Source organism: Mauremys reevesii, linkage group 16 (genome assembly GCF_016161935.1).
Source record: "Mauremys reevesii isolate NIE-2019 linkage group 16, ASM1616193v1, whole genome shotgun sequence".
In the NCBI taxonomy this organism is placed as follows: domain Eukaryota; kingdom Metazoa; phylum Chordata; order Testudines; family Geoemydidae; genus Mauremys; species Mauremys reevesii.
In genome coordinates this window covers 2,550,457-2,565,366 of record NC_052638.1, presented here as the reverse complement: position 1 = coordinate 2,565,366, position 14,910 = coordinate 2,550,457, and the positions used below count along the sequence as shown (strand labels likewise).

Here is a 14,910-nt window from a genome sequence, read left to right as displayed (position 1 = left end):
GCTATGCAGAAAAAGTCCATCAATTACATTAATTACAACCTTATATAGTCATAGAATCATAGTCTATATCAGGGTTGGAAGGGACCTCAATAGTCATCCATCTATCGTCTGACATTTTAAGCAAACGATTGCCAAAGCCAAAATTTCTACATATGATCATTAATCGAGTCATTAAAACGAAAGGTACCAATGAATCCATTTTCTGAATCACATGATCTTTGTTTATAAGACAATGAAGACATCCTAAGTTAACATCTGCTGAGCTTTTAGCAAAGTAATGCATTCAATTCACTAATATTTCTGTATTAGTTGTGTAACATAGTATTCTCTATGCAGATACAGTGATGCCCTCAGTATGAACTGGATTCATGCCAGAAACCTTCTAACACCATCCTGGCTGGAAAGGAGATTCCAGTAAGCTGCTCATTCACTTCCCACTTCAGAAGGCTATTAACAAGATAACATCTAGGACAAATTGTGTTGTGATGGTACGCCATTAAAATTTAGGAGTTCTCTCTTGGAAAGGCTAATAGCATTTCAGCAGTACAACAGATCTAGTTAACACCCAAACTCCTGTATGTCACTGCCCTGCCAGGAGAGAGTCTGGGATTAGTTGATTAAATACGATCTAATTGTTTATACTGATCCAAAATGAATTTCACTTTTAGCACATTCTGCTCTCCATAAACATGGTTGTTCCAGCTGCCCTATGGCACCTCAGCAGTAGATCAATTTAAAGGAAGAAATGTAAGACAAGGTAGCAAGAATTCAATAAACTTGGCAACAGACCGGAGCTAGCCTGGCCTCATATCTCAGTTGCCACTACTAGCTTATTCTATTGCACTTCTCTCCAGAAGCACCAGGAGTTTAAACCACAAAATGTATATTTCAGACAAATATTTTGTACTTGTGACAAAATAATCTATTAAGGGGTCTAGCCAATATTGTGTCAGACCTGCATTATACATCAACACTTGATAAAACAAAACAAAAAAAATAAAAAAAATTAGGCAGCAGACGTGCTGTCATCTAAGTAGGACAACTGTTTAAAAGTCTTCAGAAGGCAGAGGCAGCAGCATACAGAGCATTAAAGATGACACAGGAACAACAATCCTATGTATTTCTTCCACTCCCTCAACTCCAGTACTTGAAAGATCAGACATGGAGATGACAGGTCCTTAGGGTATTCTGGAAAGGGTGGGAAACTTGTGCTTAGGTCTTTCAGAAAGATATGAAAAAGCCATTAAGAGCCGCCATCATCTGACACTAATGCACGGGAGAAGCCCAAAGATTGGTGGTGGGGAAGGACTTTAGACACACCTCCACCATGAACTGGGAGGTTAACATTAGAGGTGGCAAGAATGTACTGATACTGGAATAATAGACTAAACAGGAGACTCCCAGATAAAGTAACTGCCAAGATGACTTTCCCTCAGATGAAAGTTCACAGGTCCGAGTCCCTATAAACTAGATCAAATGCTTTCACAGGAGATGAATGAGAATGCAACCAAAGACTGCAGACCAAGGAATGCTGGGAAATGCAGGATTGCTCACAGACATGAAGTTTGGATAAAGCCTTAACTTCCCTGGTAGGAGCCAAGGTGCAACTCTGATCTGAGGGACTCTTCGGGCAGAGTGGGGAAGGGAGAACACGATCAATTATCAGATGCAAAACACATTTGATTCTCAATCCCACACCTCAATCCCACACCCAGGGATACTTTTATGCATGACCCCTTCGGTATTTTTATCACCTGTTCTATGCACTGGGCCATGACGAGGGGGCCTCTTGGCACCAGGTCCTCTTTGCAGCACCAGTCATAATAGAATGGCTACAGGCTGTGGATCCAGCCTGGGCTGTTGAGAGTGTTTTAGTTCTGACATACTAGGAGCTTGTTCCTTTTTATTTATTTGTGGTGGGGGGAGAGGATGGGCAATCTAGGATTCTGAAGTTGTTGGACCTGAAGCCTTGCTTGCAGCAGCAAGAACCTGGGCTTTCTACAGCCTATTACATCAGGAAGAAAAAGTACAAGCTGGAAGACTGTGGGGCAGTTCTCTGGCCTGTGCTAGAAGGAGGGCAGAGATGGTCCCTTCTGGCTGTCGAATCTATGAATTTACAAGATCATCCATCAGGCCTGATGGATGAAGTCAACACATACCAAGCAGGCACTTGGAGAATGCCCCTACCATTTCAGGAGCTCAGAAATACACTGCACAATCCTAGCAAAGACATTTAGTACTGTATAAAAACTAATCTAATTATTTTATTTAAGAATGAACACTAAACTAGCAAAATTACCAAATTGAATTCAACTACAACAGTGAATTCCAAGTGCCAGCTTGGCAAACTGGAATTTTGATAATGATAGGCTGGTCATTGATAAACAAGGTAAGCCGACGAAAACCTGTCCTAGACCCAGCAGCATGTTCCTCTCGCCAAACACTATACCTTCCCATAGCTTTAGAAACAATAAACCAAACTGATTGTGTTCTTTTCCAAGCTGCAACAGCAGTTTCCATGTGAGTGGCTAAGATTTTTAGTGAATGAAGATGACTGTGTAAACCAGATTTTTCTAAGGCTAAGAGCATTAAGTGCAAGAGTACAGTACTCTTCAGAATATTCCTGACACCCAGTGACCCTCGGGTGCCAACTGGCTGATGGCACAGGGAGTGCAAAGGGACACATGGAATCCTTCAGCTAGCAGGCAATGCTAGCAGCTAGCAGCTAGACAGCAGGCTTCTCATGAAAGAAGGGCCACAGCTTGCCTGGCTGTAAAGCCTGGCAAGGATTTGGGGTGAGCAATACTCCACAAGACATGAATACTTTGTTAATTAAATCTAGGCTCGAGACTGCACTTTGCCTTATTTTATATGTAACCGTTTGTTTCCAATTCTTCTATTTGCTACTTCTTGAATCTCTATACTTTGCTAAATAAATGTATACTTGTTTGCAATATAAACAAATTTAAGTGCTATGCATTAAGCAGAGCAGTGATCAGAGGAGGAACTGGTAAGCCGGGATGTACTGTGTCTTTGGAAGCAGCAAATCTGTGAATACTGCGAGCCCAGTGGACGAGGGGCCGGACACTCCAGAGAGACTCTTGGACAGCTCAAGAGTTGGAGTGTGCCTGTCACTAACTTGCAGAGTGACAGCGGGGCCTCTATTGCCCATAGCCAGTGGAGTTGGAAGCTGACCCACAGCCGGCACAGACAAGGCTTCCTCATGCTAAAGGCAGAGATGCCCACAGCCCTGGGAACTGTCACAATTACCTCCTGAGGTAACTGGGCAACTCTCTGCTCTTTGTCAAGACAAATATGTCAATGTCTGGTTTCTTTCTACCTTTTATGCTTTGTGAAAATCTCCATGATCCAGCTTACACAGAGAGGACCTGTTGTTGAATACACCACACAATTTAAAATCAGGGATTTTCAGGCTTTACCCAACTGAGGGCTATGCGTAGGACGGAAAAGAGTTTAACTACCTTCACCTTTAACACAGGTGTGGTTCATAGACTATAGGCCTCAGCATGTAATACTCCATTTTGAGCCAAGGAACTCACCTCCAGAAAAGAAAGATGAGGTCACGCTGAGAACTCTGGAAATTTTGGACACTCCTAGCTTAACCCAAGTGATCCACAGGTGAAGATTTAGAGTTAAGCGGCCAGCACCTTCCTACTGCAAATCTGAACTTAGAAAGCCTAAATGAGACGGTGTGTAGTGGTAAAGAAATTGGCTCCATGTTCCCTTGCTGAGCGTCAGCCCAGGAACCCATATTGGCACAGAAAACATTACAGCTTGTGGAAAGTGTTGTTTTCTGTCTCTGCAAAATAGTCAGGGGTTGCTACAGGACGTAAGTTTCTAATGCTATAGCTAGCTAGAGAGCAAAGAAAATCAACTGATACTTACATGGTTGCAGTCTGAAGAGATTTCATTGTCCGGCTGAAAGAAAAAGAAAGAAAGGCGCTTTAGTCCAGATCTAACATGAACTGGGTAACATATGTGAAAGGTTGAGGATGTTAAATCTGCAAAATCCTGCAAAAAAATTAAGGATACAAATTTGCATTTTCAAACATTTTAAGATTACTTCTTACCATGAATGTTATTTCACAAAAGCCAGTAATTAGGAAGCTTTAAAAGCTACATAACAAGAATGCTGCTGCATAAATGCCATTAAGACTTCACTGACAAAGAAAACACCACCGCATAATTGTCCCAGTTTTAGTGAGACGTTATACTGTTCAGCAATTTTCCAAGCACTGTTTCACTTTACAGTCTTTAAGTTGCACAGTAAGAGCAGTATTCATGTAGCTCCCACATAGCTAGGTCTCATGTGCTTCTCCCGATCTGTACTCCGTTACCCATGTGTTATAAGCCAAGAAGGCAGAACACTTCTGAAAAAGCACAAGTAGACGCAATGGTACAGATGCTGACGGACTATAACCACCCAAATTCAAAGAGAAAGAGAAGATATGGCTGCCTTACTTCAGTGTCAGTGTTCTGCACTTGGCAGGCAGTGTCCTATATTTCAGCTCTGGGAGGATGAGAAGTCTGGACCAACAGGTAAAGTTGGAATTCACTCCTTCACCAAGAGGAATGAATAGATTCTGATGTTCAGGTGTCATATGGATTAGATGTAATGTGTGTATATACTGGATTCCATAATCCATAAAAATGAAAATACTGCCCAAGCCCCATAGAAATTCAAGTGATAAGTTTACTAACAAACAGACCAGACCAGTCTAATTCTAACATATTCGGCAGGAGACCTGGGCAAAAGGGAAACATTTCTCCAGGATGAATCAACAGCTCAGGATGCAAGACCAACTTTTCCTCATTTCAACATTTATCTTTCTCTCTATATAGAGAGATAAAAGGGTTTGGCAGGTACAGAAGTGGATGGGAGTAGTGTCTTGATACCACAGTCACTGGCACCTGAGAAAGACTATTAACTTCTGGAAGAGCCAAGCTTCTTCCATAATGGTGCTGTGAAAACAGAAAGAATGCACATGTGATCAGCATCTACTTCAATATCATTTTGTAGATCTGATGTGCAGTGCTTGGTACCAGAGACTTCAGCTCAGCTCTGACAGGTCACAGACCTCAAGACCTCATTTTGGGATCCATTTTATCACTTTCACTTAAAATGAACCTGCCATTTGTTTCCTTTCCTCATCGCAGGTGCCAATTCATTTAACACCATTAAAAGCTGTAAGTTTTTTTAAAAACTGAAAGTCTGGGCTGTATGCTCAAAACACACAAGTCTCCCATCCCCAAGTCAGCACCCTATCAGTATTTCAGTGGGCTAGGAGTTTCCCCATTCAGGTTGGGCAGGTCTCCTAAGCGAGACCAATTCCAGTGTCACCTCTCTACTGAGAAAGGAAGGGCATGAATATGACACCTACTGTCACCCACTTATCTCTGCTCCCATAGGAAATGACCCCATGATCAACGGATAACATTTTATAGCTCCACTGGAGCCCAACACTACTACTTTTCATACTTAAGTCCACATTATCTATTTGCTCTTTCACAGCCATAGGTCTCTGAAACAAGACTCCAAAAACTGCAATCGTCACTGGAGCCAATAACAATTTTTAAAGTAATTCTTGCATGCCACTTAAATATGGAAAGTTAAGATGTAGTCCATTAGGTTTCAGTAACTTACTATAACAGCTTTTTAAATATGGAGACATGCACGCACCCAATATTGCTTCAGAGCAAGAATGAATGGCAGCAGCTCAAGTTAAAACGAGAAGTTTAGAAGAAACTTTCCAACTCCTTACTTATAGCAGTTACTTGTGACCTCTAAATACTTTCCACTTATTTGGTACACAGGTAAAGGGTAGATTTTTACCTCTCCAGGTCTAACCCAAATGAGAAATACAAGTGGCACTTGACGGTTTAGCATTTAATTTAGATGGCTCTCCCAGTATCATTACAAGAAAACTATTTCCCAGCTTTTTGATAACCTGAAGATTGGACTGTCAGCTTTGTTAGAAGATATAAGAGCCAGTTCACAACTTCCTCATATTGCAGCTTGTATGTTCAAAATTGAAATATTAAAACACAGAAATGTCAAATTTACAGTATTTTAAAAGTTACATCTGCTTCTAACCACTAAATGTCTGTGATTTACAGGTTAAGTTTCCACCTCTCTACTCTCATCTTAATCATTCAGCAACAGTTGGAACCAAAATAGATCAGTTTCAGACTGAACTAATTGAAAAGCAAGAGCCAGAATGCCCTCAATTAAACCTGCCATCAAATCTGTTAGACAAGGACAGAGTTTCTTCACAGAAGGATGGAGGCTAGCACTGTAATTTCCCTAAGGTGGGCAGCGCTGATTTAATGCGTCTGGTAAGCAAAAGGATTTGCAAGGACGAGAGCGCAAACCCAGAAATCTTCTCAGTTGCTTTGGTTATTGGTTTTTATGACAATACCAAGTGACCTTCAAGATCATCAGTTTAGGTTCAAATCTGCATAGGATTAGGGCTTAGTTCCTGTGGGACATTATATCTACAAGTGCTATAGGCTCTGGATACTCACCTGAGAGAGTTAGACAACTTTTTATTAAAAACATTCATCACTTAAAAAATGAAAATTTGGCTTTCCTAATACTTTGGGGTGAGTATTCTGCTGTGTTAAACAGAAACATGCTTTCACTGGGAAGGACAGGATGGGTCAAGTGGTCTTAGGTGCCGCATTATTTACAGTAACATTCTCCTGTAAAGATGCACATTCAGGTCCAATTCTGGGCTGTTTGTCCTAATTCCTGAGAGGGGTGAACTATACTATTTTCATTGTGTAGGAATATTTAACTGCATGCAACCTGACTGAAAGAGCACAACGGCTCCTAAGTGCCCCCAGGCATATTCAAGGCCAATTCACTCATAAGTGGCAATAGCTTAAACTAGGGAAGGCTGTGACAAGCTATAAACCAGGGTTTGAAGGATTTATACACTAATGGTAAGGGGGAAAACATGATGAGTGTGAGGGACTCAGTCATCACCTTCTGCAGAATTTAAATACTGTATCAACTAGAAATCTAGTCTTTTAAAAACATGAGTTACTGGTGGAATGAGGTAGTGTGATCCCAAATCTCCCTGCCAATTTGTTTACAGTCGCATTTCTCTACCTTCATAAAGATTCTTCTCTCCTTTTGCTATGTGAGAGATCCATATGGACCGGTAAAATACACAGTGATACTCTCAAAGCAAGCATACAAAAGGAAAATAATTCTCTAATCTTTTTATATAGTCTTAGGCATAGTAAAATAATTAGCTCTTATGGCTACAAAATAAGCCTTCTAAATGTAACCCATGGCAGCGCTGCCTTCCTAAGTTTGAAGAGAGATCACTTCAGTGGCTCTACATCTACACATGGTTTCCTAAGCAGCAGCCCAGTGAAATGAAAGACTACTATACATAGAGCCCTGCATGGATACAAAATTTGTATCTGCATCTGGTCAAAAATGGTCTATGGATATAAAGCAGATATCCACAGATTTGCAGGGTTCTAACTACACAGAACCCTATGGGCAGCAAGCAGCAGCAAGAGAGTCAATCACAACAGTTTCATGGTGCTATTTATGAAAGCTCTGGGCAACAGCAGAGGCAGGCATTGGAACTAACCACGTAGAAACTACCCAGACGACTGCGGTTTTGAGATCCCTGGATGAAAAAGAAAGAGTAGTGGAGACACAGACCTTCTGCAGTAATCAAGAGGCTCTAGGGAAAGTAGAAGGGATAGAAAGGAGGAACTTTTAAGTAACGAGAGAGGAGTAGAGACTCAAATTCATCTGACACCTCCTAACCAGACTATTAAAAATATGGAACACTCAATCAAAATTAAGGAGTAGCACTGGTAGGACTTCCACTTCTTAGCGGCTTTAAAAAGCATGGATGGCTGACCCTTTCACACTCAGCAACACTTGGCAGCATATGTGATTTATAGAATAAGGTACTATCCTGATTCAAATTAAAGAAAAGCAATACCGCAGAGTGAACACCACCCACAGTATATAGACACAAAATAAAGTCAATGTTTTGCTTCCACGCTGCATTACAAATAATAAAAACCCATGCTGAATTAGATTCACAGATTCTAAGGTCATAAGAAACCAATGTGATCATGTAGTCTGACTTCCTGCTTAACAGGGCATAGAACTTCCCCCAAATAAGTGTGTTTGAACTAAAGCATATTTTTTAGAAGAATATCCAATCTTGATTCAAAAAACAGAACGAAGGAGTCACGGCTCTAATTTTAGATTTCAGACTTAGTGTCACCATGCTGCCTCCCAGCAAAGCTATTACTCCTGAGGGAATTCTGTGCCAAAAACTTAAAAATTCTCAGCACATTTTAAAATTCTGCAAATTTTATTTGTCAATAAATAAATGTGGAGGCTCCAACATGGCAGTGGGGAGCACAGGCTACTGGCTGCATGGAGGTGAGAGATCACCCAGCAGTTCTCCCCCCTCCCCTGCCAACACGAACTGGGCAGTGAGGCTGCACCAGCCCCTAACTCTACGCAAGGGCCGGGCCTGCCCCAGAAAGACCCCTCCCACACCAAGTGCTGGCAGGCAGGCTCAGCCCAGCAGGATCCAAGTGTGGAGGGGCTTAGTGTGGGTGTGATCCAGGTGTGGGGTGAAAGGGTTCTGGGTGGGGCTAGCTGAGGACGAGTGGCTTAGTGGCAATTCTGGGTGATCTGGATGCACAGGGGCTTGTTGGGGGGTTCTGGGTGGGAGTCCAGCTAAAGGTGGTTGAGGCTGGGGGGAAATTCAAGCGCAGGGGCTTAGCAGGTGGTGGGGTTTGGGTACAGGGGTGGGGGACCAGGTGCAGCTGGCATTCAGTGGGGTGGCAGAGTGCAGGGGGCTCATCAGTGTGGTCCAGGTGCAGGGGGTCTCATCAGGGTGGGTGGTTTGGGTGTGGGGGGTTCTGGGTGAAGGCACCTGGGAGAGGGGGGTGGTTCTGGGTGCAGCTGCCTGGGGTGGGTTTAGATGCATGGGGGTTAGGTGGACAGGGGAGCAGGAAGCTGTGGAGCTTCCTGCAGCCAGGGAGGTTTCTGGGGGTGGTTCTGACCTGGACCAGGCCACTTTTTGCAGAGGAAGAGGAAGTCATGTCTTCCTCCACTCCCAGCCCAGATGGAACTAGCAGCTGAGCCCAGCACAGGGTAGAAGCCACCCATCAGGGCATCCCCAGCTCCCTCATTCCCCGCCATGGCGATTTACCTCTCCGCTGGCTGCTCTGGACACCCAAAACAACTGCTGGGGAGGGGCATGTGACTGCTCTTGTGGCTTCCCTTTGCTTCCCTGTCAGAAAGTCATTTTTCTGCAGGGAAGCAAAGAAATCTGCAGGGACATGAATTCTCTGCAAGTGCAGTGGTGCAGAATTCCCCCTGGAGTAATCTATATCATGAACTATCAAATGCCATGCAATTTCTTCTAAAGACAGACCATGAATAGTTTGTTCTATGGTACACAAACTTGGTTAGGTATACTGCTACCCCACAATTTGCAAGATACACAGAGCCCTCCCTAAGACATATATACAAAATAAAGCTTTATTTCATCCTTCGTCTTTGGGATTCAACATTATCTGAAAATGATCCACAGCCAGATGTGGGACTAGGAAGGTAAGAGTGACAACCACCAATTGTGGGTAGAGTCTGAGGACTTGGGGAGATCTAAGATTCTCTTAACCAACAGCTGGCTGAGCTTCCTCTCCTCCTTTGTTCACTTCCAGTTTTTATGCTATTGGGAAGGGACAGGATCTCAGTCAGTTTCACAAATGCCACCATTCTCACATTCAAGATCCCTGCTTTGAGGAAGAGAAAGTGTTGATGGAGCATTATCTCCACTGAGGAAGAGTTTGTTGCATTTATCACACTGACATACTCTTTATGAAGTAGTAACTAAAAGTACTGCAGCTGGCACTGACGATGGTTACATTTCAAGTGCTGGAGAACTCTGCTTTTGTTTCAGACTTAGATTTATATTTATATTTAATACCCCCCTTCAAATGTCTCCACTGGCTCCCTTCTCTCTCATCAGGTTCAGGTTTGTCGTCACCCTTCTGGGCTCTGCATCCCTGTTCTCTCACTATTTATCCAGCCTTGTATCTGGCAGAATAGGGACAAGAAGCAACACACTGATATCATCTTTGTTATCCAAGTCATTCAGTTCTCCCACATATGGAATGCATCTTACAAATCGATTGCCCTTTTCAAGCCAGTAAGCCAGGTCACTCCCATCTCATGCCTGTCCCTCAAGAACCATGTGACATGAAGCCTACAAGAAATTCACCAGGAAAAAATGCTAGGTTGCAGGGCAGCTGGAAACAGTGTATGTAAGCAAAAAAGCTTGGTACTACCAACACATGCAGATATCAATCCACCAATGCTTATGTGGTATAGCCCCTTTCCTAAATTTCATTCATTTTGTAATCTGAAAGAAACTCTTCAGGGCAAACATATGTGGAAAGCATGTACCATACTGTGGGTATTACAGCAATCTAAATACATATATAGTAAAATGATACACCAAGCTAACTGAAATCTCCTTTATATGGTCTCTAGTTCCACATTTAGTAAAGGATAGGAAACAAATCTTGCATTGTAATTTATCAGTAGGAACCCCCTACTTGATAATTAGTGTTTTAAAAGCAAATCTGTTTGGAGGACTCACACTGCATATTGTATTTGCTTAAATGCCAATGAAAACATCACACACACCTAAGACAGTCAGCACCCCCAACTCCCTTGATGCTCTGGCTATTTCATTTTTCTTACTAAGCAAAGGGAACAACCTAAAAAAAGGCAAGCAGGGCTGAAAGTCATTTAAATCAATTGGAACAACTGTTTCTACTTGAGCAGGTGTGCCCTGACCAAGAATGCCTAGCTGATGCAATATAAATTATGTCCAAATGTATGAGCAGGAACTGCCACCCAAACATAAATGCAACTCTGTACATTTACAGTGAAGGGTGAAAATGTCAAAGAGAACCAGAAGCAATTTTTAGTCATAGAAACAGGTTTTTTTAGTTTGTTTTTTTACTATGTGAGACACTGCTTCTAATACAAAGCCATCTCATAACTCCTGTATTCTGCAACAAAACATGTTTCTCTGTGTTCCAAAAAATTGGGATTCCACAACCATCTCTGCTGACCCTGCCAAACCCTTCCCCTCGTTTCTTCTAAGTTACTGATCTTTTCAGACATGAAAGCAGCAGACACATCGTTCAGAAAAGACTCTAAAATGAGATGCAGTGACATCAAACTGGGAAGCCAAAAACCAAACAATATTAATACAAGAATATATTAAAGGTCTGCTTTTACAGAAGCCAGAGAAAGTCAGTTAAGGATGAAGATGGCTTGACCTGTGTTGCTGCTCCCAGGAGCTACAGTAAATAGAATGAAAGGTGCTCCATGGTTTTAATGATCCACAGTATCTGAGCAGTAAGAGCAAAACTGCACTGAATCCTAGGGCAAGTTCTCCTTGTTTCTATCACTGTCCGGTTAAAAGTAGAAATCACTTGGTGGGAACCTTGTTACACGTATAAATACCAAACAGCCAGCTGCTTTGAATAAATGTTTAAAGTGCAATTTCAATCTAAGGATGACTAAGCACAAGGGCTCCAGGTTTATTCACTACAAATCAAGCACATTCAGTCAACATAACTCCACATCCCCCCGCCCCACCCAAACCCTGCTAATTCTGCAAAGTCATCCTGAGAGTTGAGTCCCAGGCAGGGTTTACAGGTCTGTGCCTCACTACCAGTAATAGAGCGTGAGGGAGACCCTGGCGCACGTTTACGTAGAGTGCGCCAGGCTGCAGCCCCTATACCGGCTCCTCACCAATATCCTATTGCGTTTCTGGCTGCACTTTTCCCCCCACCTCCTTCTCCATGCACTCCCTATCCGTGGCCCCATGAAGTCGCGGGACCTCCTGGTCAACCTCCTCCTCGCCCTGGCTAAAATGGCCATCTACGTGACCAGGGAGAGGCGGTTGGCCAACGGAGACTCCTGCGACTGTGGGGCTTGTTTCCAATCCTTAATCCGTTCACGTCTCCGAGCGGAGTTCCTCTGGGCGGCGTCCGCTGGCTCCCTTGATGCCTTCGAGGAGCAGTGGGCGCTGTCCGGGGTTCTCTGCTCGGTGTCCCTGTCAGGCTCCCTTCTTATGACCCTTTGACCGCACTCCTGTCCCTGTTCTTTTATTAGTTGTCCCCCGCAATTAGTGGGTTTCTGAGGCCCTGTAGATCCTCCCCTTAGGCTGAGGGGAGGACCCGTTAGCATGCCCGCCCCGTTTCCCGGAAACCCAATAGATACCAGTAATAGAGATTTGGCAACCCAAGTGAAAGTAGTAACTTTTAGTTAATCTTGTTGATACAGAAGCAAGAATACAGCTGCAGAGCCAACAGGACGACAAAATAGTAACTTTGTCCGTACTCAGACTCTGACTCAAACACACAGAAATATGATTAGCTAGCGGACAGTCATCTTACAGAGTAGAACCACATTAAGGATTTTTGCAGATGCTCTTTCCATGTTTGTCCAACAGTCCCGATACGGAAATGTAATGCTGATAGAGGCCATCAACATTCTTTCTAGAGACTGAATCTCAATAATCCACAACTCTTTGGACAGGATGGATCTAGACTGTTCTCAGTGATGGCAGATGACAGAACAAGGAATAATGGTCTCAAGTTGCAGTGGGGGAGGTTTAGGTTGGATATTAGGAAAAACTATTTCACTAGGAAGATGGTGAAGCACTGGAATGGGTTACCTAGGAGGTGGTGGAATCTCATCCCTTAGAGGTTTTTAAGGTCAGGCTTGACAAAGCCCTGGCTGGGATGATTTAGTTGGGAACTGGTCCTGTTTTGAGCAGGGGGTGGGACTAGATACCTCCTGAGGTCTCTTCCAACCCTGATAATCTATGATTCTATGATTTTTATAATCTAAATGTATTTGGAAGATTCTGCTGAGGCAAGAAGACGAGCAGTCACTAAGCTCTAAGGTGTAGCAAACTAGTCCAAGGAAGAGTATGAGGCTTCTACACAAAGGAGATAAGTTGGAACACTAAGGGTTTCTGCCTCTGATAAGTCAGAATAGGTAAGAAAAATTAGAACAGTGCAACTCAGCAGCCGCTATGGAGAAAACATTGAAAGGCAGAGGCACAGGCACAGGTTTTGGTATGGGGAAGAGCAACATTAGTACCATTCCTTGTCTGCAACCTAACTCATCCCCTCAGAAGAACTGAGGTTACAATGAGTGCACGCTTGTCAGCTACCTCAGATTGAGAGGGTGAGAGTCTGCAGACAAGAAGTTGCATGGCAGAAAACGTAAGAAGCCAGTGGAGCTATAGCTTGCTTTTCATTCAGATCTGATAAACAAGGCAGTGAGTATACACAGGTCTGAAATGACTTTAGCAGCTGAAAGATCATAGAATCATAGAATCTCAGGCTTTGGCTACACTTACACTTCAAAGCGCTGCCGCGGCAGCGCTGCCGCGGCAGCGCTTTGAAGCACTAAGTGTAGTCAAAGCGCCAGCGCTGGGAGAGAGCTCTCCCAGCGCTGTCCGTACTCCACCTCCCTGTGGGGAATAACGTACAGCGCTGGGAGCCGCGCTCCCAGCGCTGGGGCTTTGACCACACTGGTGCTTTGCAGCGCCGCAATTTGCAGCGCTGGAGAGGGTGTGTTTTCACACCATTCTGCAGCGCTGCAAATTTGTAAGTGTAGCCAAGCCTTCAGGGTTTGAAGGGTCCTCAGGAGGTATCTAGTCCAACCCCCTGCTCAAAGCAGGACCAAACCCAACTAAATCATCCCAGCCAGGGCTTTGTCAAGCCTGACCTTAAAAACCTCTAAGGAAGGAGATTCCACTACCTCCCTAGGTAACCCATTCCAGTTCTTCACCACCCTACTAGTGAAAAAGTTTTTCCTAATGTCCAACCTAAACCTCCCCCTCTGCAACTTGAGACCATTACTCCTTGTTCTGTCACCTTCTACCACTGAGAACAGTCTAGATCCATCCTCTTTGGAACCCCCTTTCAGGTAGTTGAAAGCAGCTATCAAATCCCCCCTCATTCTTCTCTTCTGCAGACTAAACAATCTCAGTTTCCTCAGCCTCTCCTCATAAGTCATGTGCTCCAGCCCCCTAATCATTTTTGTTGCCCTCCGCTGGACTCTCTCCAATTTATCCACATCCTTCTTGTAGTGTGGGGCCCAAAACTGGACACAGTACTCCAAATGAGGCCTCACCAGTGCTGAGTAGAGGGGAATGATCACATCCCTCGATCTGCTAGAAATGCCCCTACTTATACAACCCAAAATGCCATTAGCCTTCTTGGCAACAAGGGCACACTGTTGACTCATATTCAGCTTTTCGTCCACCGTAACCCCTAGGTCCTTTTCTGCAGAACTGCTGCCCAGCCATTCGGTCCCTAGTCTGTAACAGTGCATGGGATTCTTCCGTCCTAAGTGCAGGACTCTGCACTTGTCCTTGTTGAACCTCATCATATTTCTTTTGGCCCAATCCTCTAATTTGTCTAGGTCCCTCTGTATCCTATCCCTACCCTCCAGCGTATCAACCACTCCTGCTAGTTTAGTGGAGATGTATCAGACTAAGTCTGGATGTTGCTGGATCCAGTCACTGCAAAACACATCCTTCCTTCCCTGACTGTGTAGGTCCAGAAAAAAAAAGCAAAAGTCTGGTCTAAAATAAATTAGAGTGCAGAAATATTCATTTCATAGTTTAGCTACGTTTACTCTCAGAACAACAACAGACATTTACAAACCAAGACACAATCTATTCACTGCAATGTTCTACCTAGGTACTTATATGGTCCCACAAACTCCACAGCATCTTGAGTGCAGGAGAAACTATCAGACTAGTTTACAGGGTTCTCTCTATTGTTTGT

At 43.6% G+C, this 14,910-nt stretch overlaps 1 protein-coding gene across 4 annotated transcripts in view; it reads right to left on the bottom strand.

Annotated features, from left to right (window-relative positions):
• Positions 1 to 14,910, bottom strand: part of GLG1 (golgi glycoprotein 1) — a 208,108-nt gene that overhangs the window by 93,738 nt on the left and 99,460 nt on the right. For 3 of the 4 annotated variants that reach the window (XM_039502848.1, XM_039502849.1, XM_039502850.1), the window contains exon 2: positions 3,907 to 3,939. In XM_039502848.1, the coding sequence (XP_039358782.1) occupies positions 3,907 to 3,939 (33 nt within the window). Of the gene's footprint in view, positions 1 to 3,906; positions 3,940 to 11,373; positions 11,483 to 14,910 lie in introns of those variants that run through there. The other variant, XM_039502851.1, reaches the window with a different exon arrangement.